Source organism: Macaca fascicularis, chromosome 3, assembly GCF_037993035.2.
Source record: "Macaca fascicularis isolate 582-1 chromosome 3, T2T-MFA8v1.1".
Lineage (NCBI taxonomy): Eukaryota > Metazoa > Chordata > Mammalia > Primates > Cercopithecidae > Macaca > Macaca fascicularis.
Window position 1 is genome coordinate 51,560,265 of NC_088377.1, and position 21,264 is coordinate 51,581,528.

At 51.6% G+C, this 21,264-nt stretch overlaps 2 protein-coding genes across 7 annotated transcripts in view; one reads left to right on the forward strand and one right to left on the reverse strand.

Annotated features, from left to right (window-relative positions):
• Positions 1-1,302: 1,302 nt before the first annotated feature.
• Positions 1,303-21,230, reverse strand: MDH2 (malate dehydrogenase 2). 2 transcript variants are annotated; one of them, XM_045389661.3, is made up of 9 exons: positions 21,044-21,230; positions 13,794-13,962; positions 11,299-11,382; positions 10,716-10,825; positions 8,305-8,430; positions 5,213-5,290; positions 4,367-4,466; positions 3,853-4,004; positions 1,303-2,524 (listed from the first exon to the last, which is right to left on the reverse strand). In XM_045389661.3, the coding sequence occupies exons 1-9, from the start codon at positions 21,107-21,109 to the stop codon at positions 2,393-2,395; spliced, it is 1,017 nt and encodes a 338-aa protein (XP_045245596.1). In that variant the 5' UTR covers positions 21,110-21,230; the 3' UTR covers positions 1,303-2,392. The 2 variants fall into 2 exon arrangements, with proteins under 2 accessions (XP_045245596.1, XP_045245597.1); XM_045389662.3 differs by lacking the exon at positions 13,794-13,962.
• Positions 20,541-21,264, forward strand: part of STYXL1 (serine/threonine/tyrosine interacting like 1) — a 56,293-nt gene continuing 55,569 nt past the window's right edge. For all 5 annotated transcript variants that reach the window (XM_074034670.1, XM_074034669.1, XM_065541776.2 and 2 more), the window contains exon 1: positions 20,541-20,716. The gene's annotated coding sequence lies outside the window, so the exon portion shown is untranslated. The remainder of the gene's footprint in view (positions 20,717-21,264) is intronic.

Consider the following 21,264-nt stretch of genomic DNA (forward strand, 5'->3'; position numbering starts at 1 on the left):
GCCAGAAATGGGCCTCTTCCTTTTTTTTTTTTGAGACGGTTCTCGCTGTGTCTCCCAGGCTGGAGTGCAGTGGCGCAATCACAGCTCACAGCAACCTCGAGCTCCTGGGCTCAAGCAGTCCTCCCACCCCAGTGGGAGTATCCTGAGCACTCTCTGGGGGGTTCTTAAGGGGTAGCCCTTGGTTTATATGGAGAGGTAGTGACCACCCTCAACCAAGACACAACCTGACCTAGTTTGAGTCCCAGGTCCTGTCAGGGTTGTTGCAAAGATCCCATAAAATGGTAAATGCACCCCAAATACAGCCAGCATAGTGCTCTGCACACAGAACCACCAGGAGGAAAGAGCGTTAAAGTACCTCGCTCAGAGTCCTGCTCTCTACAGCAGTGAAAACCGAAACCACCGAGTTATCCACCCTCAAGGTTATCCAGCTCTGAAAAGAATGGCAGGCACAGTGGCTCATGCCTGTAATCCCAGCACTTTGGGAGGCCGAGGCGGGAGGATTGATCAAGGCCGGGAGGACCGGCCTGGGAAACAGCAAGTCCCCCCATTCCCCTGTCCCCAATCTCTACAAAAAACGATAAAATTAGCTGGGTGTGGTGGCAGGTGCCCATAGTCCCAGCTACTGGGGAGGCTGAGGTGGGATTATCGCTTGAGCCCAGGGGTTGGAGGCTGCGGTGAGCCATGATCACATGACTGCACTCCAGCCTGGGCGACAGAGACCCTGTCTCTACAGAAAAATTTAGAAAAGTGACAAGGGCAAATACACAGTGCAAGGATGTAGGGGGGGCAGCTCCTCTCCAAAAATGGCCACCAAAGGGTCAGGTCTCCCGCTGCCACACCCTTGTGTGGTTCCTGCGCACGTCGGTGGGGAGCCTTATGACTTGCTCTAACCTAGAGAATGCAGTGCAAGCAAAGCTGGGCCAGTTCTCAGACCAAGCCTTAGAGCCTGGCAGCTTCTGCTTTTGCCTATGGGAACCGAGTCATCAAGGAACCTGTGGACCTCGCTATAGAGGCCCCATGAAGAAGGAGAGGCCCAAGACCTCGGGGAACAGGCCAGCTGTCCAGGCATCTCCCAAACCCCAGCCTCGCGTGCTCCAATCCAGCCAAGCCTCCAGGCTGCAGTGGGAGCTGTGGGCACAGAACCACCCAGCTGAGCACTGACAACCCCCAGGGTCAGGAGATATGAACAGAAATAGCCTAAAAGCCACCAGACTGGAGAGGGCTGGGATTGTTCAGTAGCAGATAACCTGAAGAGCAGGCTTCCTTCTCTCAACCTATGAAATATGCAAGAGAAGACAAATATTACCAGTGGTTCCTTTCCGCTTTATTTTTTAGCTGCTTTTTGGGTTTTACACAATGAACATGTATTACTTGTAGAAGAAAACAATGTGATCCTTTATGATAAAATCCATTTCAGCTTTAGCTTTTTTGAAAAAAAAAAAGCTGTTGTGGGCAGATGAACATCCAAGTACTGGGCACACCTCTAGCCCTCCCTCTTCCACTGAAGGCCATTGCCTGTTGCTAGAAAGTTCCTTCCCAGGTATGCAGCTTTCAGTTTCCACTTCAGAGGCCGCAGCGTCTGGGGAATGGACTGCCCCCAACACTAAAGGGAGTCAAATCTCTTTAATTCCCCACTCCTCAGTAAGACGAAGTCCCTTCTTTAGGCCACTGATGGAAAACCTGGAACCCCCTTTGGATGGTGGCACGGCGTCCTCAGCCTTGACACAGCAGCTGGGGTTTGGGGTGTCCACGCGCACCCCCACCCTGGTGTTCCCACAGCTCTGGCCATCAGCTGTCTCTGCCACTGAACATCAGGGTTCGGTCAGAAGATGAAATCCGAAGGGGGACAGAGGTCAGCAGAGGAAGCTCAAAGAGAAAGGTGCTGTTTGCTTAGCCAGAAAACGGCTGCCCGGCGTTCACCGCTGAACTATGACCCTGTGGCGGTGAACCACCCCCGAGAGGAATCAGGCCCGGGCGATGCAAGGGTGCCAACAGGAGGGACGGAGGAGCACGTACAGGTAACCTGTGAATACTGTGTCCAATTCCACAAATTAACATTTTAGACTTTCTTGAAGCTACTGATGAAAGCGTCACGCTTCAGTCTAAGTTAAACATCATCTAGTTCTGATTAGTAATGAAGAGGTGGCAGACACGCTATAGTCAGCTCTCACAGGGAAGAAAGCACAGCACTGACAGAAGGGACCTTGAAAAATAAAATCAAGGACGGCTTTTATTGATGTGCCCATCGAGCCACCCACAATTTGGAAGGCATGATGATGTTAATACAGTAATCATCACCAAAGCAAATTAAAATACAAAGGTTATCTGCAACAGCTTTGCAGTGACATGATGCCTTTATAAATTAAGGAAACTGGCTGCCCGTCACGGCGGCTCACTTCAGGGTCTTCACGAAATCTTCCCCCTTCTTGATGGAGGCCTTCAGCTCGGGAATGGCATCCGAGATCATCTTCTCCTCAAAAGAGGAGATTTGGCCAATGCCCAGGTTCTTCTCGATGCCCTTTTTCTGAGGGACAGAGGGAGATGGGAACATGTTAAAATGAAGTTTCCAGGAAAGTGCTTGTTACAGAAACCCCGACCTGTCGCTTCATCAGCCCCGCCGATGAGTCTGTCTACACCTGTGGGTTCTGGGTGCCTTGCTGGGGGCACCCTGCTGACAGGGTGGGTGGGACTGAGCTGCGGTCGGGAGTGTGAGGCTGAGAGTCAGAGGGTGCCAGGCAGGGGTCCCAGCACTGTCATTGCCTGGAAAAGTACCCTGGACAATGACTGACCTTCCAAATGTGTTTCCTTAGCTATAGAACAAGCACCATCTACCTCGGTGCACACGAGGACAGTGCGACAAGCACCCGGACGCCAGGCACTCAATCATCAGGAACACTTCACCGTATTCTCCCCAACAGAGCCTGTTTCTGGGTTTTTCTCTCTCCCCGCAAGGTTGGTAAAGGACTGAAAACATTGTCACAGTCACCTGAATCAGGTGTCACTAAGTAGGTAAATGTCTGACATTGGCAAAAACAGACGTCTCTGCCACCGTCTCACCTCCAGAAACTGAGCAGTTTGTCTGGCGACAGCCTCAGTCCTCACCTCAACTCAATCCTCTCCTACTGCCTCCCCTGGCTCGAGGGCCTGAGAGCCGGGTGCGTCTCACCTGCAGGCCCCGCCACACCACACACCTGCACCGACACGAGGACAGAACTGCACTGTCGAGTGCCTGTCTCTCACCAAGGCCTGGGACCACAGCTGAAGGATCTTTCCACATTGGAGCATCTCTGAGAAAGGCCCTGGGGTGGCCCAAAGAGTCATGATACTTTCTGGTCACATGACGAAGGCAACCACACATCTGCCTGATTTCTGCCCACAGGTGAGAAATGGAAACTCGGCTTGAGGGCGTATGAGTGAGACCTAAGGGTTTCTGTTTGCTGAAGACTCAGGCTGTCTGGAGAGGACACACTCTGGAAGAGGAATTGGGCCTAGCAGCCCCCGCAGTCAGAACAGGACTAACAAAGAGCAACAGGGAGGTGTTCGGGCAGGGTGGGGAGGCCTCCCTGGGCTGCCAGGAGATGGAGTGTCTCATCAGTCAACATTCCTGTGGCTGCTGGGCACCCTTTGTCAAACTGCGGGGAAGGAGACCCACTTGCTGGGAGGTTCGCCCTTCACAGTCCATGATCCTCCCAGTTCTTCTTTCTCAGGTGTGCGTCCACCCTCGAAAACCCCAGCGCTTGCCAGGCAGGGACAGGAGGTTACTGCACAAAGGGCTGGGGAGAGCTCCTGAGGCTTAAGCAGAGGGAACGCTCCTTCTTCCACAGTCAGAAGGACCCAGGCCCGGATACGTACCCCAAGCAGCAGTGGCGTGGAGAAGTAGGTACATTCCGTTTCCTGTGACTTAACGAAGGAACATTCCACAACACCTTCCTTTCCATTCATTGCATCCACAAGGGAGAAGACGAAGCGGGCGCCCGCATACGCCATGGAGAGGGTGGCAGAGCCTAGGGGGGCACAGGCAGGTCAGCCAGGCTGGCGCCACACCGTGATGCCCAGGTGAGTCGTCCCGCCAGCCAAGAAACCTGCACACCTTCCAGCCTGACAGTCGAGAATTTCAGTCAGCACCCCTAATTTCTTTTTACTTATACATGAATGGTGTGGAATTGGCTCTGCCATCCTCAAAAATGACTCTTAACCCCACAAAGCAGGCCGAGCTGCCCTCTCACACAGGGATTTTCCACCAGGCAACTGCAAGTCAACACCGAAAAGGACCATCCGTGCCCAGGGACAAGCAGCATTTCTCCCCAACCCTAAGCTCTTGCAGGGCCTCACTGGCACCCAGCCCCGGGGCTGCCTAAGACTCTACCTGCTCCAGCTTTAGCCTTGACCACCTCCGTGCCAGCCTCCTGGATCCGCCCAGTGAGCGCCGTCAGCTGGTCCTGGGGAAAGTCCACCTTGGGGGTGCACTGCAAGCCAAGCGTGGGGTCAGTGAGTGGCTTCCGGCCCACGACTCCAGACCCACCGCCTCCCGTTCCCACTACTCCCAACCTCTCCTCTCCCTCCCATCACCAAGGCATGGGAAAGGTTTTCTGTAAAGAAGAAAAAGAAAACCTTTATAGAAAAATGACACACTACTCTGGGCACACTGCCTGTGGGGTAGCCCTGCTCCATAAGGAGCAGCAAAAAAATAATAATAAAAACATTAAAAAAACAAGACAAAGTCAAATCAACTCTGTTGGGAAGTGTGGTGAGTCCCCTACTCATTTGTTTTTTGAGGCCAGGGTCTTGCTCTGTCGCCCAGGCTTGAGTGGTGCAGTGGTACATCATAGCTCACTGCAGCCTCAACCTCCCAGGCTCAAGCAATCCTCCCGCTTCGGCCTCCCAAATGCTGGGATTACAAGTATGAGCCACTGTGTCCAGCCCTGGACACATTTTTGAAAAAAGCACCTCACCCGCTCCGGCCTAACCAGTAACCCAGTGAGGTTCCCAACGGTGGTTCTCCTTGCGTGCTGGAGCCGGAGGGGCCCTGAGCAGCTTCCGCTCCAGGACTGACACCACCCTGCAGCAGAAGGGCGGGGCTGCCTACAACAGGAGCCATTCCAAAACCCTGCGCACGGTCAGGTCTTCTCCAGTCTGCCCGGACCGCCTCAGAGCAGGGCCTGGTAAAGGGGTTCCTGACCTGGAAGCCCCTCACAAGGTCACATGCGTATACCTGAGAGATCAGGGGGATGATGGTCTTCCCGGCATGGCCACCAATGACAGGGACGTTGACTCGAGCTGGATCCAAACCCTGGTGAACAAAGTGTGAAGCTGGATGAGTTAACAAGCTCTTTCAGTATGAAACATGTCACAGCCATCCACAGCCGCAACACTGGAAAAGCCCCGAGAACTCAGGGTGGAACAGTGAGCTGGGAGGAGGCCCTGTCCAGCCCCTGCTGCACTTGGATCTCCTGCCATGGAGCCCCCAAAGGCTGAGCATGAGCGCCAGCAGGTGCTGTGAGGGCTCGCCGCCATCTGGCAAGGCCACCGCAGGTCCTTCGTTCACAGTGAGCATTTGTGCCCACCGGGGATGGGCACAGGAGGATGCTGCCCCCTGCAGAGGCCCCCCCGCCAGGCCTGGCATCCTCTTTCCCAGAGTCGGCTCCACTCCCCAGGCACAAACCCAGACTCCTCCCCACACAGAACAATCCAAATTCCCTTTTCTTCAGGCCCCACGGAGCAAAATTCAAACCCATTCCAGGGCACCCAGGGGTGAGAAGTCTGGCGCCTCAAACAGTGATCGAGACAGAAAGAACAAACTGACTCTATGGGTCCAAACACCACAGTTCGAGGCAGGCTCATTTCTTAACCTGGAGGTACCACACCCCCAAGAATCTGTGAACCAGGTTTTTGTTTTGTTTTTTTAGACAGGTTCTCTTTTTAGACAGGTTCCTTTTAGATAGGTTCTCTATCTCCCAGGCTGGAGTGTAGTGGCACAATCTTGGCTGGCTGCAACCTCTGCCTCCTGGACTCAATCATCCTCCCACCTCAGCCTCTGAAGCAGCACACATCTCCACACCCAACTTATGTTTTTTAAATGTTTTGTAGAGACGGGGTGTTGCCATGTTGCCCAGACTGGTCCTGAACTCCCAGGCTCAAGTCATCCTCCTGTGTTGGCTTCCCAAAGTGCTGGGATTCCAGGCATGCACCACTGCACCCGGCTGAACCAAGTATTTCTTAAAACAGACAATAACCTGGTGGGAGTAATGGCAGGGAGGGAACAACCGCCTGCCCCGATGGCCATGGCTGCTCAAGAGCCCAGCCCTAGGTTGGGAAATGAGGCTGGCCTGGGAGAGGGAGGATCAGTCTCATGCACGGGCAAAGCAGGATCAGCTTCATGGAGCTGGGGACCAAAGACCTGAGAGGTTTAGCTTGGCTGTGTGTAAGCACACAGGTGCGGGCACTGTGCGGTCACCAGGGACACGGGGCTGAAGGGACACAGCCCTGCTTTCCAGAGGCCTGTCCTCGAATACAAGACTCCTAGAAATGGATGTTCCAATGGTGCGTGCTAAGACAGGGGACAGGGCAGCTCTGCAGCAAAGGGGAACGTGGCATTGGCCTGGGAGGTCCTGGAGTCATGTTGAAAGGGAATATGGCAGGTGAAAGGATGAGGGAGGAACCAGCCATCGGAAGTTTAAGGATTGATATGCATTCTTGATATGATACAGGAAATTTCCAGAAGGTCAGGCAGCCGGGAGTAATGACAGTCCACTTCACTGTTGGAGGCGGGGCCAGGGGATCTCACAAGGGCCAAGGTACCCTGTCCCCAACTCTTAACAGTGAAGCTTCAAGGCTGAGACAGGACTGCCCAACAGGACTTCCTGTGAGGACAGAGGAGCCATATGTGGCCACGGAGCATCTTAAATGTGGTTTGTGTGGAAGAGGGATACAATTTTAATGTTATTTAACCATAAATAGCCACATGTAGCTAGTGGCAGCTGTGGTGCAGGGCAGGACTAGGGCCTGGGGTATGCCCAGCCCTGAGAGCCCACGAGAATGAACTCTGTTGCCTCCAGGACGCCAGGGGCTGTGCCTCTGGAGGTGGGAGGTGGTACCCTGCCTGGTGTGTCCACTTCCAGACTGTGGCAATCCCAGGGGAACTCTGTACATACCTGTGCTCACCTGCTCACTCAAACTGTCTTCTTCTTTTTTTTTTAAGAGACAGAGTTTTGCTCTGTCACCCAGGCTGGAGTGCAGTGGTGCAATCACAGCTCACTGCAGTCTCAAGTGGCCCTCCCACCTCAGCCTCCCAAAGTGCTGGGATGACAGGCATGAGCCACCGTGCCTGGCTTAAACTGTCTCTCGGACTCAAGTCTCTCTCCCATTCCATGGAACTCCAAGGCCTGGGGCCATGCCTTTCGAACCTCTCTGATCCCCACACCTGTAACAGAGCCCCAGCACCAGGCCCTCAGGTACGTGCTGCCGTGTCTGCACCTCTAACTCCTCAGAAGCAGATGTGCCTGGCACTCAGGAGTAAAATGGAGGCCGAGGGTGCTGCGTGTGCACTTCCCACCACGCCGTGCGCATAAACTCAAATCTGCCATCAGAACGAAAAGGGCTGAAGTTCAAGAGGAATCCTTTCTGGGGCCAAAGGAAGTGGTTCTGCAGGCTCCACAATGGAAGCGAGTCGAAAGCAGGCTGTGTGAGGCACTGAGGACTCCAGGCCCGGCACTGGCACCAAATCAAGCCAACCTCAAGCCACACCCAACAGCTCAGTCTCAGTCCAGCAGCCCAAGGGGCCAGGCCTGGACTCTCCAGGGTAAGGTACCACAGGCAACCCAAAAAAGTCAGTGCCAGGGACCAGGGCCAACAACAATTCTGATACTTTGGGACTTCCGCCACTTTCCTCAGTTCTTCATGTTTGTTAATTTTCCCACCCTTTATCTAGTGGCCAGCAGGTAAATCCACCTAGGACCAGTTTTCAGTGGGAAGGAGAAAGGGGAGGACTGGGGGAGCCCCGTCCAAGTCCAGCCACTGAGAAGCCCAGAGAAGGTTGTGAACCCACAGTGCTCTCGGCGAGAAGGAAGACAGCGAGAGCCGGGAGACAGACGCTGGCCAGAGTTGCCGCCGGTTGGGGCCAGGTGCCCGGAACCCACAGGAAACACGGGGGCTGCTTCCACCAAGAGGGCGAACTCTCAACACACTGAAAACCCCCAAGTGACATGTGACCTGGGCAGGCCCTGGTGTCTTCCATGCCCGTAAATGAGCACAGGTGGCGGGAGAGGTTCAGAAAGGTCACCTGAGCAACACTCACGCCGCCCTTACCTTCAGCTCTGCAACAAAGGTGTTGGCTCTGACGATGTCCAGGGTCGTCACGCCGAAGATCTTGCTGGGGTTGTACACTCCGTGCTTCTTGAAAACTTCTGCTGTGATGGGGATGGTGGAGTTAACCTAGGACATCCAAGAGACAGGCGTGGCTTGCCCTGGGTTCCAAGAGCAGGGCCAAGCCACAGAAGGAAAAGGGCTTTTTGTCAGACCTTCCCAAGGGTCTAACTAGTCCAAAGACGCCACATTAACCTGCCCTGTCTGATAACTGTGTACTGGCAAGCCACCCGCCCCAAAGGACACGCCACACCACGTGAACAAAGAAACCCTTAACTGTAGAGGATGCTTCTTCCCTTGGTGGCCCTTCAGCTATCAGCTGAAATGTGTGATGATGCCTTCACAGGCCACCTTCTGCATGGCCGGGACTCACAGCTGCAGGGCCACTCCTGATGGGAGGGCGGCGCACAGTGGCTGTGTGCTCCAAGGAAGCAGGTCCACTGGCAGCTTGTTCCCTCTGTGCTACGACCCTGGCCAGGTCATCCTAACTCCCTGGGACCCAGTTTTTTCTTCTGTAAGCGGGAGAAACGACGACCTCATGAAGTCGTTGTAAAGACTAAATGACTTCATGCAGGGCGAGTGCTGAACACATCACCCGGCACGCCAGAAGATGACAGGACGGCGAGGTTTCTATCAGGCAATGGCTAGCTCACCGACAAAGGGAACAGCAGCTCTCTACTTGTGACCCACCACCCTGAGGAGGGCGAGCTTCTGGGGAAGGCAGGACCCTCAGAGGCCAGGAGCACGAGCTCTGCATGCCTGCTGGCATCCACACCTCTCAGTGACATCACGGTCCCTGCCCCTTCACCTCAATCGATCCTCATCCTCAGACAGCAGGACCCAGCCTCTGCCGGGAAGGAGCAGTGAGGGGGCTGCTGTTAAACGAGCACAAGGCCCAGCAGGTCAAGCTGGGGAACCACGGCCGCCCTCAATGAGGGCGTGGCACTCAACGCTTCTGAGAGTAAGCAAAATCCAGTGAGTGGGGCCTGGGGGCTGTATGTGTCTACGACTGTGAGTGAAGGGATGGGGACGACAGGCCCAGGAATGGAAATCCTGAGGAGAATGCAGACAGTCCCACCTTATCCATGGTTTCACTTTCTGCTGTGTTAATTACCAGCAGTCAACTGAGGTGTGAACTTACTACATGGAAAATTTCAGAAATAAGTAACTCATGGGTTTTAAACCGGCTGGGCACAGTGGCTCATGCCTGTAATCCCCACACTCTGGGAGGCCGAGGCGGGAGGATCACCTGAGGCTGGGAGTTTGAGACCAGCCTGGCCAACATGGTGAAACCCCGTCTCTACTAAAAATACAAAAATTAGCTGGGCATTGTGGCGGGCACCTGTAATCCCAGCTACTCAGGAGGCTGAGGCAGGAGAATCGCTTGAACCCGGGAGGCAGAGGTTGCAGTGAGCCAAGGTCGCACCGTTGCACTCCGACCTGGGCAACAGAGCCAAAAAAAAAAGAAAAAAAAAAAAACCAAAAACAAACAAAAAAAACTGCATGCCATCCTGAGTAGCAGGATGAACTCTGGCTCCATCCCGCCCAGGACAGGGGTCAACCCTTTGCCCAGCATACTCATGCGTCTACACCACCTGTCCCTGAGTCACTTAGGAGCCATCTTGGTTATCGGAGCAGCTGTTGAGAGATCACAATGCTTGTGTTCCAGTTGCCTTCTTTTACTTTATAATGGCCCCAAAGCGCAAGAGTAGTGATGCTGGCAATTTGGAGAAATCAGAGAAGTCATTAAGTACTTCCCTTAAGCGAGAAGGCAAAAGTTCCTGACTAAAAGGAAAGAAACAACTTTTATTATAGTCTCTTGTAATGATTGTTTTACCATTAGTTGTTGTTAATCTCTCACTGTGCCTAGTTTATGAATTAACTTATCATAGGTGCATATGCCTAGGAAAACACATGGTACATACAGGGCTCAGTACTTTCCACAATTTCAGGCACCTACTGGGCTCTTGGAACATACTGCCCCGGGTAAGTAGGAGCTACTGTGTCAAAAAGGGAATCAACGGACCACCACAATCACGGCCGAAAGGAGCCTTGAGAATGGATTTCTCTTTAGTGAGGAAACTAAAGCAGAGAGAGATGGGATCTGCCCAAAGCTCGCGGCTGTGACAACGCTCCCAACGCTCGTTCAGTTCATGCCGGAAGGGGTCCTTAGGAAACGCACGGACGGGCCTCTGCTTAGTGCACCCGACCTCTCCATCTCAGCCCCTTCATCTGTGTACCCCCCTATCTCCCCAGCACATCAGCAGCCTCTGCTGCAAATCATGAGCCTTCCATGCACTGTCAGCGCCTAAGCGCCTGCCACAGCTGCAAGGGCTGGGCGCTGCCACACTCACCGGATTGGCAATGATGCAGATCATGGCTTCTGGGCAGTGCTGAGCACAGGCAGCAGCCAGGGTGGCCACAATCGTGGCATTGGTGTTAAACAGGTCGTCCCGGGTCATGCCTGGAAATGATCCAATATGAGATGTTAACAGAGAACACCACAAATTTCCAGACAGGCAGAATGTGCTGAGCGTCAGCTGTTACAGGAAATTTAGCCACTCAAGGTCCCCGTTTCAAGTCAGTCTCTCTTGCAGGGTAAACGATCCAGCACGATGAGTGCCAGAAGTGAGGTCTGCGTGGGTGGAGCGGGGAGGACAATATCTCAGAAGGACCATAGAGGTTTAATAAGAACCCCCGAGGTAGTGTGGCGCTGAGGAGAGGGAACGGCGTCTGTGCACAGAGGCACAGGGAAACGGTAAGACACTTTGATCCTAGGCCAACAAAGAGATGTGACCTTTACCCCACAGGCAACGGGAGCTGGTGGCATTTTCCCTACGAAAAAGCAACCGGATTAAACCCACTTTTAACAGAAAATGGGTTTAATCCCCACATCTTCAAGTGGGGAGGTACCAGACAAGGCTTTCAAACACAAACCTGGTTTTCTGGGGACTCCGGCCGGAATAACTACCACATCACAGCCTTTTAGGCAGTCAGGCAGCTGTTCAGGTCCGAGGTAGCCTAGAACACACACCCCAAAAGAGAAATGTTACCGCTTCTGATTCAGAGAGGCCTGGAAAGTTCAGCCCTGGCCTTAATGCCAACTAATGGCCTCGAGAAAGGCTAGAAGCCCCACCTGTAATGTGACTTCCTTCTGTTAACGACTACTGCCCTGCGAGCTGACAATCCCTGTGGCAGGAACCCTCCCCTCCTACCCTGCTTTCCCCAACCTCTTCTTGCCCAGGCCCCAGCTAGAATGGGTCAAGCCCTCCAGGTTTCCACAAAAGCAAACTGAGCCACTGCTTGTCTTCATCCTACTTGTGAGCATTGTAAGTCATTCTTGGCCTCCAGTCAGAATGAGGAGCTGCTCGTTCCCCACCACCATCCTGATGAAAACTCCTTTTTTTTTTTTTTGAGATGGAGTCTTGCTCTGTCACCCAGGTTGGAGTGCAGTGGTACGATCTTGGCTCACTGCAACCTCCACACCTCCCGGCTTCATGTGATTCTCCTGTTTCAGCCTCCCAAGTAGCTGGGATTACAGGCGTGCACTACCACCTTTGGTTTAATTTTTGTATTTTTAGTAGAGAAGGGGTTTCACCAGGTTGGCCAGGCTGGTTTTGAACTCCTGAACTCAAGTGATCCACCCACCTTGGCCTCCCAAAGTACTGGGATTACAGGTGTGAGCCACTGTGTCGGCCCAAACTCCTTGATCAGAAGGCAATGAAGGCCAGGAAAGGAAACACCCTGTGCTGACAGACTCTAAATATTACTATTTCGTTTACTCCTATCATCTGAAGGAAAAAGTATGTTTTCAAAGATTTCAGGGAAATTTGCTAAAATATCCAAAATCTGCTTTGATCTTGACTTTTTCCTTAATGCAGGAGCCTTCTTAACCCAAATATACAGCCCAAAAGAAAATGGGCAACCCGTTCAGAGAACTCTGGAAGGTGCATGAACATAAAATTTGCCAGGCAGCCTCCCCAGTTATTTACACCAACTTAAGACTCATGTAAACGCCATCAGACACGGTATCCTCATATGCTGTCGGAGGGGAAAGAAATCAGTAGAACCTTTCTGGAAAGCAATTTGGAGCTTTATAGTAAATGCTTTGAAATATTCATACCTACTAATTCTATGTTTAGAACTCTAAGACTTAAACAAGATGTAAAGACAAAGATACGTACTGTAGCTTATATTAATATATTTATATTTACAGAAGCAAACAGGAATCAGTCAATGGTCAACAGCAGAGCTATCATAAATGATAAATTACAGCTTTAAAAATAATTTTATCAAGAAGTTGGGCTGGGCACAGTTGCTCATGCCCGTAATTCCAGCACTTTGGGAGGCCAAGGTGGGTGGATCACTTGAGGTCAGGAGTTCTAGACCAGTCTGGCCAACATAGTGAAACCCCGTCTCTACTAAAAACACAAAAAGTAGCCAGGCACGGTGGCATGCGCCTGTGGTCCCAGCTACTTGGGAGGCTGAGGTAGGAGAATCACTTGAACCCAGGATGGGGAGGTTGCAGTAAGCCAAGACTGTGCCACTGTATTCCATCTGGGAGACAGAGCAAGATACTCTGTCTCAAAAAAAAAAAAAAAAAAGAATTTGGTGACATGCAAAAATGTTGATATATTGTGAAGTTTAAATAAACAGCATATATAAATATATATATTTATGGATGATATTATTTTTGAGACAGGGTCTCACTCTCTCACCTAGGCTGAAGTGCAGTGGTGCAATCAGGGCTCACTGTAGCCTCAACCTCCTGGGCTCAAGTAATCCTCCTACCTTAGCCTCCCAAGTAGCTGGGATGACAGGTACGCACTATCACGCCTGGCTAGTTGTACTTTTTGTCGAGATAGGGGTCTCGCCATGTTGCCTGGACTGATCTTGAACTCCTGGACTCAAGTAATCCTCCTGACTTGGCCTCCCAAAGTGCTGGGATTATAGGCATGAGCTGCTGCACTGAGTCCAGTGAATCATTTCCCGACAACATTTACTGAATATCCAACACTGCCTTCCACGGACGGGCAGGTTTCCCAAAGAGGCCGTGCTTTTTGAGAAGCTGGCAAGACAACGCTGGGGTAGAGGGAAGGCAGCCCACAGCTGGCACCACCACCTTACTGTCCCCAAATCCTCACCACAGGTTGCCGACACTTCCCTCTTCCCCATCTTCATACAACTTTTCAAATCAGAAAAAGTAGAAAATGGGATGATTAGGGTACCTCACATTTCTAAAAGACACTGCTATTTCAATTTTTACAGACCCAAGTCCAATAGGGTGTAATCACTTGTAAAAGTTAAATTTAAAACAAACAGAGAAACCCCAAGTCTCTAAACATTTAGTTTCATCTAAGAATCTTACTGAAAACTCAGATCCTGGCCTACTGGGGACAGGAGGCAAGTCTCCAGGGTCACGCGCCCAGTACCTTTCACAACGGCTTTGGTCTCGATGTGGCTCAGATCTGCAGCCACTCCGGGTGTGTGCGCGATATCATAGAGGGTCAGGCGGCTCACCAAGGGGCTGTTCTTCAGGAGAAGTGAAAGCGGCTGCCCGATGCCTCCAGAGGCCCCTAGCACGGCTACTTTAGCATTGTTCTAAAAAAGAGGCACAGAGAAAGGACTCTTAGGACGAAATGATGAGCATGAAAAGGATTCACATGGTATCCTGTAAAAATATTGCACTTGGCCTCTTTTTACTGCAGTTGCCAAAGCCAGATACAATCATTGTATTTGTATCAGTCTCATTCTGGAAGAATTCAGGACCTTCATTCCAAAGGTCCACTTTCAAATGGGGAGAATTTACGCCTGTAGAGGCTGTGATACTCAGGGCACTTCAAAACCCTCCTGAAAGATGAGGAACAAGCTGGACTCCATCAGGCAGCTGGACTGGTAATAGCAGCCTTACCTCCAACCTGCAGCTTTACAAACTATGAACACACTGAGTGCCTAGTAACAGGCCTCCCGGTAACTGAGGCTGCAGGAAGATCCCTGCTGGCTCTGGAGGAGACAGGTAATGAGATGCATTAGGGGCAGAGAGAACACTGTCACAGAGGCCCCTTGTGCAAGAGGGCAGACAAGGGTGCGGCGATCAACTCCCTGCAGGGGTGGGGAATCAGGGAAGGTTCATCCAGGCAGCAAACTTGTGGCTGGAGCCTCAGGCAGGATGAGTAGCGCCTAACAAGAGGGGGAAGGGGTTATGTACATGGGGAAAGGCTCCAACCCTCCTAGGCGAGTCAGATCTGTCATCTTGGGCTCCAGTATCTCATACCGTTTCTCCAGCCTAGGTGTGTATCAGAGCCACCTGCTGAGCTAATGAAGCCCACCCAAGACTAGGCTCCTGGAAGCGGGATGGGGCTTAGGCCTTGGCATTTTTGCCATTTTCCCCAGATGATTTTGATATCAAACAGTTTGAGAATCACTGTTTCATACCAGGCTAATCAGAAGAACAGGCAGCAAAGTAGCAGCTGGCCCTGGGCATTTCAGCTTGGAACAGTTAGGAAAGTGATGGGGTGAAAGTGACCTGGCCCCACATCCGGCAATCGCTCCTGTGAGCCCCGCAATTGGCAATCACTCCCGTTATTCAAAGGCACTCTTACAACCTCTGTCTCACTCAAGGTCTGACCAAAATTCCAGCCACCCCCAGGGAGCTTGTTTCTGATCTAAAATCACAAATGAGAAGCAGAGCCGATTCCTGGCAGGCAGCTGCCAGTGGGGGAAGAGGCAAACCAAGTGGCAGACACAGGAACTCCTGGCACCGTGTGTGGTCATCTGAGGTCTGACAGCATCACTGCACAATCTTCTACAGTAGCTGAGGCCAGCTAATAACAGGCTTTGGTTATCAGAAACCAAAACCAAACAAACCAAAATCCGAACCAAGACGCTTACACGGTGCGTTTCTGCTCCGGAAATTAAACTGTGGAAGCGCACACAACCCACATTTGAATTCGAACAGGTTTTTGAGTTTCAAGTTGGTGCTTTAAAGGTGAAACCCTGGCTGCCTGGAAACTTGAACCTGTCAGACCCGCTCAGAACCTGAGGTCGGGCAGCCTCATCCACTTCTGGATCTTCAACTCTCACTCCCACATCTTGTGTGCGTCTTAGGGACTCCCAAATCCCAGTTCTGCATTCCCAGCTCTGTTAGGCATTCCATGGGTTCCACAAACTCATTTGTCCATTGATCCTGCCCCCAACCTCCATCCCTGGTCCCAAATGGCACTTGTGTTCACTGAACGTAAACTTTTAAAACCATCTTCTGCCGCCTCCTTCTTCTGCCGCCTCCTTCTTGTCAGAGACATCAAATCAGGACATGAAGAACTTGGCAGCTCAACCTCCCTCCTGACCCACTCCTCCTCTTCATTCTATTCCATTATCTAACTTAGGTACTCAGCGACACCTCCGAAGCACCCTTCCCCAAAATCAAAGTTTTAATCATTTCACTCTCGTGCTCAAATATCTAGCTGGCATGGTGGTGTGCACCTGTAGTCCCAGCTACTCAGAAGGCTGAGGTGGGAGGATCACTTGAGCCCAGGAGCTGAGGCTACCATGAGCCATGCTGGTGCCATTGCACTCCAGCCTGGGCAACAGAGCAGGATTCCATCTCTTTAAAAAACATCTTCTGGGCAGGGCGCAGTGGCTCACACCTGCAATCCCAGAACTTTGGGAGGCTGAGGTGAGTGGATCACCTGAGGTCAGGAGTTCGAGACCAGCCTGGCCAAGACAGCAAAACCCCATCTCTACTAAAAATACAAAATTAGCCGGGCATGGTGGTGCGCGCCTGTAATCCCAGCTACTCAGGAGGCTGAGGCAGGAGAATTGCTTGAACCCAGGAGGCGGAAGTTGCAGTCAGTGGAGATCGCGCCACTGCACTCCAGCCTGGGCGACAGAGCAAGATTCTGCCTCAAAAAAAAAAAAAAAAAAAAAAAAAATCTTCCAAAGCTTTCATGCCTCCAGCATTCAGCCAGGGCAGTGGTTTCACAGGAGAGTACCCAGGACAATCCCACCAGGGCGGAGGATGAAGATGCATTTTTTTTTTTTTTTTTGAGACGGAGTCTCACTCTGTCGCCCAGGCTGGAGTGCAGTGGAGTCATCTTGGCTCACTGCAAGCTTTGCCTCCCGGGTTCACGCCATTCTCCTGCCTCAGCCGTCCGAGTAGCTGGGACTACAGGCGCCCGCCACCGTGCCCGGCTAATTTTTTGTATTTTTAGCAGAGACGGGGTTTCACCGTGTTAGCCAGGATGGTCTTGATCTCCTGACCTCGTGATCCGCCCACCTCGGCCTCCCAAAGTGCTGGGATTACAGGCATGAGCCACTGCGCCTGGCCCTATCTTTTCTTTTTGAGATAGGGTCTCCCTCTGTCGCCCGGGCTGGAGTGCAGTGGTGCGATCTTGGCTCAGTGCAACCTCTGCCTTTTCGGTTCAAGCCATCCTCCCCACCTTAGCTGTAGCTGGGGCTACAGGTGTGCACCACCATGCCCGGCTAATTTTCGTTTTTTTTGTTTATAGAAATGAAGTTTTGCCACATTGCCCAGGCTGGTCTCAAACTTCTGAGCTCAAGTGATCCTCCCACCACAGTCTCCAAAGTGCTGGGATTGCAGGTGTGAGCCACCAAGCCCGGCCTGTCTCTATCTTTATCTAACAAAGAATTAATCTCTACCAAGAAATGGACTGACCTGCACCCTCACTAGGGCACTTAAATGGATCAGTCCCACGTGTACATAAGGTGAACACAACATGGGGGAGGGAGGCGAAGAGGACTGTTTCACTGATTGCTTTCACTGTGTCAGGGTGATGTCACTGTTTGTATATTACAGGACGTCATCAGCTTAAGTTAATATTTACAAAACCACGATCCTTAAGTAGTGTAATCTTTACCATGCTTTGCAATGAGATGAAAATCTTTGGTGGTCCGGAGGTTAGATCATGATCTCCTTGTCAAAGAGCTGTCTTCCAGACCTGCTGACGTTTGCTGGGGGGCAGAGTGGCTACCAACAGCACACTGCTTGGCAACTGTGTTGAAAACGGACATACAGTAACACCGTCTTTATCTGTAAGTTTTAACACCTTATAATGTGTTATGTTTGTTTTAAAATTTTGACTTCAGTTTATATTGTAATGTATATATTAGTACATATATGTATCAGTAAATATATTGGAGCTATGTGCTTTCTACATTTTTACTATTAAAGATACAGGATCTAGCTGGGCGCAGTGGCTCACACCTGTAATCCCAGCACTTTGGGAGGCTGAGGCGGGTGGATCACCTGAGGTTGGGAGTTTGAGACCAGTGCGACCAACATGGAGAAACCTTGTCTCTACTAAATATACGAAATTAGCCAGGCGTGGTGGTGCCTGCCTGTAATCCCAGCTACTCGGGAGGCTGAGGCAGGAGAATGGCTTGAACCCAGGAAGCGGAGGTGAGCCGAGATCGCACCACTGCACTCCAGCCTGGGCAACAAGAGCAGAACTCCGTCTCAAAAACAAAAACAAAAACAAAAAACAAGATCCGAAGTCTGGAGACCACTGCACCATGGGCTCGAGTCCATCTCTCTTTCTGCTTTCATCAGCTACCCTCTCAACAACGTTGCTTGTATGACCAACAGGCATTTTAAAATGAACATATCTAAAACTCAGCTCCCAGCTGGGTGCGGTGGCTCACACCTGTAATCCCAGCACTTTGAGAGGCCGAGGTAAGTGGATCACTTGAGGTTAGGAGTTGGAGACCAACCTGGCCAACACGGTGAAACCCCATCTCTACTAAAAATACAAAAAAAATTAGCTGGGCATGGTGGCAGCACCTGTAATCCGAGCTACTGGGGAGGCTGAGGTGAGAGAATCACTTGAGCCCAGGAAGCAGAGGCTACAGTGAGCTGAGATCACGTCACTGTACTCCAGTCTGGGTGACAGAGCGAGACTCTGTCTCAATAAATAAATGAATAAATAAAACTGAGCTCCTGGTATCTTCTCCCTGCCTAAACCCACTCTCTTCCATAAGTCTTGCCTATCTATTTCAGCCCAACTCCAAGGCCCCATACCTTGGTGTCATCCATGACCCTTATCCAATCACAGATCAGCAAACCCTTCTGGTACCATCAACAAACACCCAGAATGTAACCATTTCTTACCACCTGCACCTAGATGACCACAATGAACTCCTAATTCACCTTTTTCTCGCTTCTAAGACCATCTTGTTAATTGGAAGAGCAAGTCATTACGCAGCTGAAAACCCTCAAATGGCCACCCTATTTCTGAGAAAAAACCGAAAATTTTACAAGGCCTGCTCTGTTACCTCCACTGCTTTCTCTGAACTACCCTAGCCTCATGTTCTCAAACCTTAGAGGCATGCCCCATGCTTCTCCAAGGGCTCTCAGCTACGTCCTGAGACGTATCCCGTACCTGGAATACTCTTTCCATATGGTGTGATCTCTGCTTCCTTCAGACTTTTACTCAAACATCTCATTCTGGGTGAGCCTACCCTGGCTGATGTAAAATTGCTACCCTTGGTTGGGAGTAGTGGCCCATGCCTGTAATCCTAGCACTCTGGGAGGCCAAGGAGACCAGCCCGGCCAGAGGCAGGAGGATCACTTGAGCCCAGGAGTTAGTTGCAGTGAGCTGAGATGGCGCCCACTGCACTCCAGCCTAGAAGACAGAGTGAGACTCTGTCGGGACCATCCTGGCCAACATGGTGAAACCCCGTCTCTACTAAAAATACAAAAATTAGCGGGGTGTGGTGGCGCACGCCTGTAGTTCCAACCACTTGGGAGGCTGAGGTAGCAGAATCGCTTGAACCTGGGAGGCAGAGGTTACAGTGAGCTGAGATCATGCCACTGCATTCCAGTCTGGCGACAGAGAGACTTTGCCTCAAAAAATAAATAAATAAAATTGGTACCCTCTTCCCTAACACAAGCACCCTACAATCCCCATTTTTCCTGTATGTTCATCACTATTTTAAGATACCTTATAGTGGGGCAATAAGTAAAATATCTAGTAATTTCCATGAGAGCAGGGACTTCTGTTTTGTTCACCGATGTATTTCCAGTACCTAGCTTAATAAATATGTCACATATCTGAAGGTCCTACCAAAACAACCTCTCCCAGGACATCACTCTTCCCTGTCCTAGCTTTGGTCGGCTGCCCCTCCCCCACACCTCATCGCCTCCTGTTCTAAGCTCACTCATTCCCTAAGACCTTCATCGCCTCCACCTATCCTAAATTTACTCATTCCCTAAGACCTTCATCGCCTCCACCTGGCCTAAGTCTACTCATTCCCTAAGACCTTCATCGCCTCCACCTGTCCTAAGTCTACTCATTCCCTAAGACCTTCATCGCCTCCACCTGGCCTAAGTCTACTCATTCCCTAAGACCTTCATCGCCTCCACCTGGCCTAAGTCTACTCATTCCCTAAGACCTTCATCGCCTCCACCTGGCCTAAGTCTACTCATTCCCTAAGACCTTCATCGCCTCCACCTGTCCTACTCGTTTCTGTCCCAAGTACCACTTCTCACTTAATTTGGTATCCCCTGCAGCACCCAGCATAGTCGTTGGCAAGCACAGGAACTTAATGGACTTATCTGTATACAGCTGGGCCCCTACTTTACCACAGCTCAAAAGCATTTGGTACATTAAACTTACGATGGGGTTGCGTGTGGGAAGCCAATGCGAGTTGAAAATATACAAAGTTAAACTCGCCTTTTGACTTAGGATCTATTATCAACTTGCGATGGGTACAGGAAACAGCCATCAATCCAGGAGCATTTGTATTTATTTTTCAAATGAACTGGATGTACAGGAAACCGGAGGAGAGAAGTTCAATGATAAATTTGGATTCCCCTTTAAAATTACCTCCCTCCTGGGTGTCGTAATTAAAAGGCAATGCGGGCACCTCCTGGGTTCTCAAACTTAGGTTTAATTAGATTCACTTGGTAAAAATGCGGAAACCCCGGTCTTATGCTTCTTCAATGAGACCAGGCCTCTGTTTTTTATTAGCTTTCCGGTGATTCTGACACACAGCAGAGTTTAAGAACCACCGTTCTAGAAGATGGCTAAAAATAGCCTAGGCTTAAGTGGTCGCTGGCCAAGTCAAGCACTGTGTTAAGACACCTGGCGGCAGGCTCAGTCCGCCCACAGCAGGAGAGATCCTCCAGAAAGGTTAAGAGGAAGCGTCTTCAGGTCAGAAGCGCTGAATTCTAATCCTCTGGCCAGATGACTGTGTAACCCTGGCCCAGTTCTCTAGCCTCGGTTTGTCCATACTATGGAGTCAGAAATTATACGATTTCTTTTATTCACGCACAACTCACACGGATGCTGCAAGAAGATTAGCTATATTAAACCAATGAAAAACTGCAGAAAAAAACGTAAGTTTACTTTCAGATCCAGAGCCCCGGTTTCCTAACCCTGAAGGCGTGCAGGCCCTCTGGGGAATCTGGGAGACCTGGGGGGAGCCCTGCCAAATAAATGGACCGGCCCTGGAGCGGGACTACCTCGCCCCCTTCTCCCCGGCTTTCTCCCCCGCATCTCCAGGCCAGTGTCAGGGCCTGCCCCGGGCGCCACAATCTCCAGCCAGTGCCGGGCAGCCCTGCGGTCCAGGCTGGCCTGGAGAGGGTCAGAGCTGCTCGCGAACCGGGGACGCACGTGGCCTGGGCCGGGGAGGGGGGCTGCAAGCCGCCCCTCGTCGGGCCTACCTGGGCCGAGGTGCTGAAGCTGCGGCGGAGAGCAGCGCTGGCAGGCCGGGCGAGGGCGGAAAGCATGGCTGGAGCGGGAGGGGCGCCGACGAGCAGACACAGGAGCTGCTGCTGACAGGCAAGTGACTCCAACGACCTCCACACTCCGCAGCGGTCCCGGCTCTGCTCCGTGGGGCCTCGCGAGAGTGACCGGACTTCCGGTCGCGCTCACCTCCGGGATT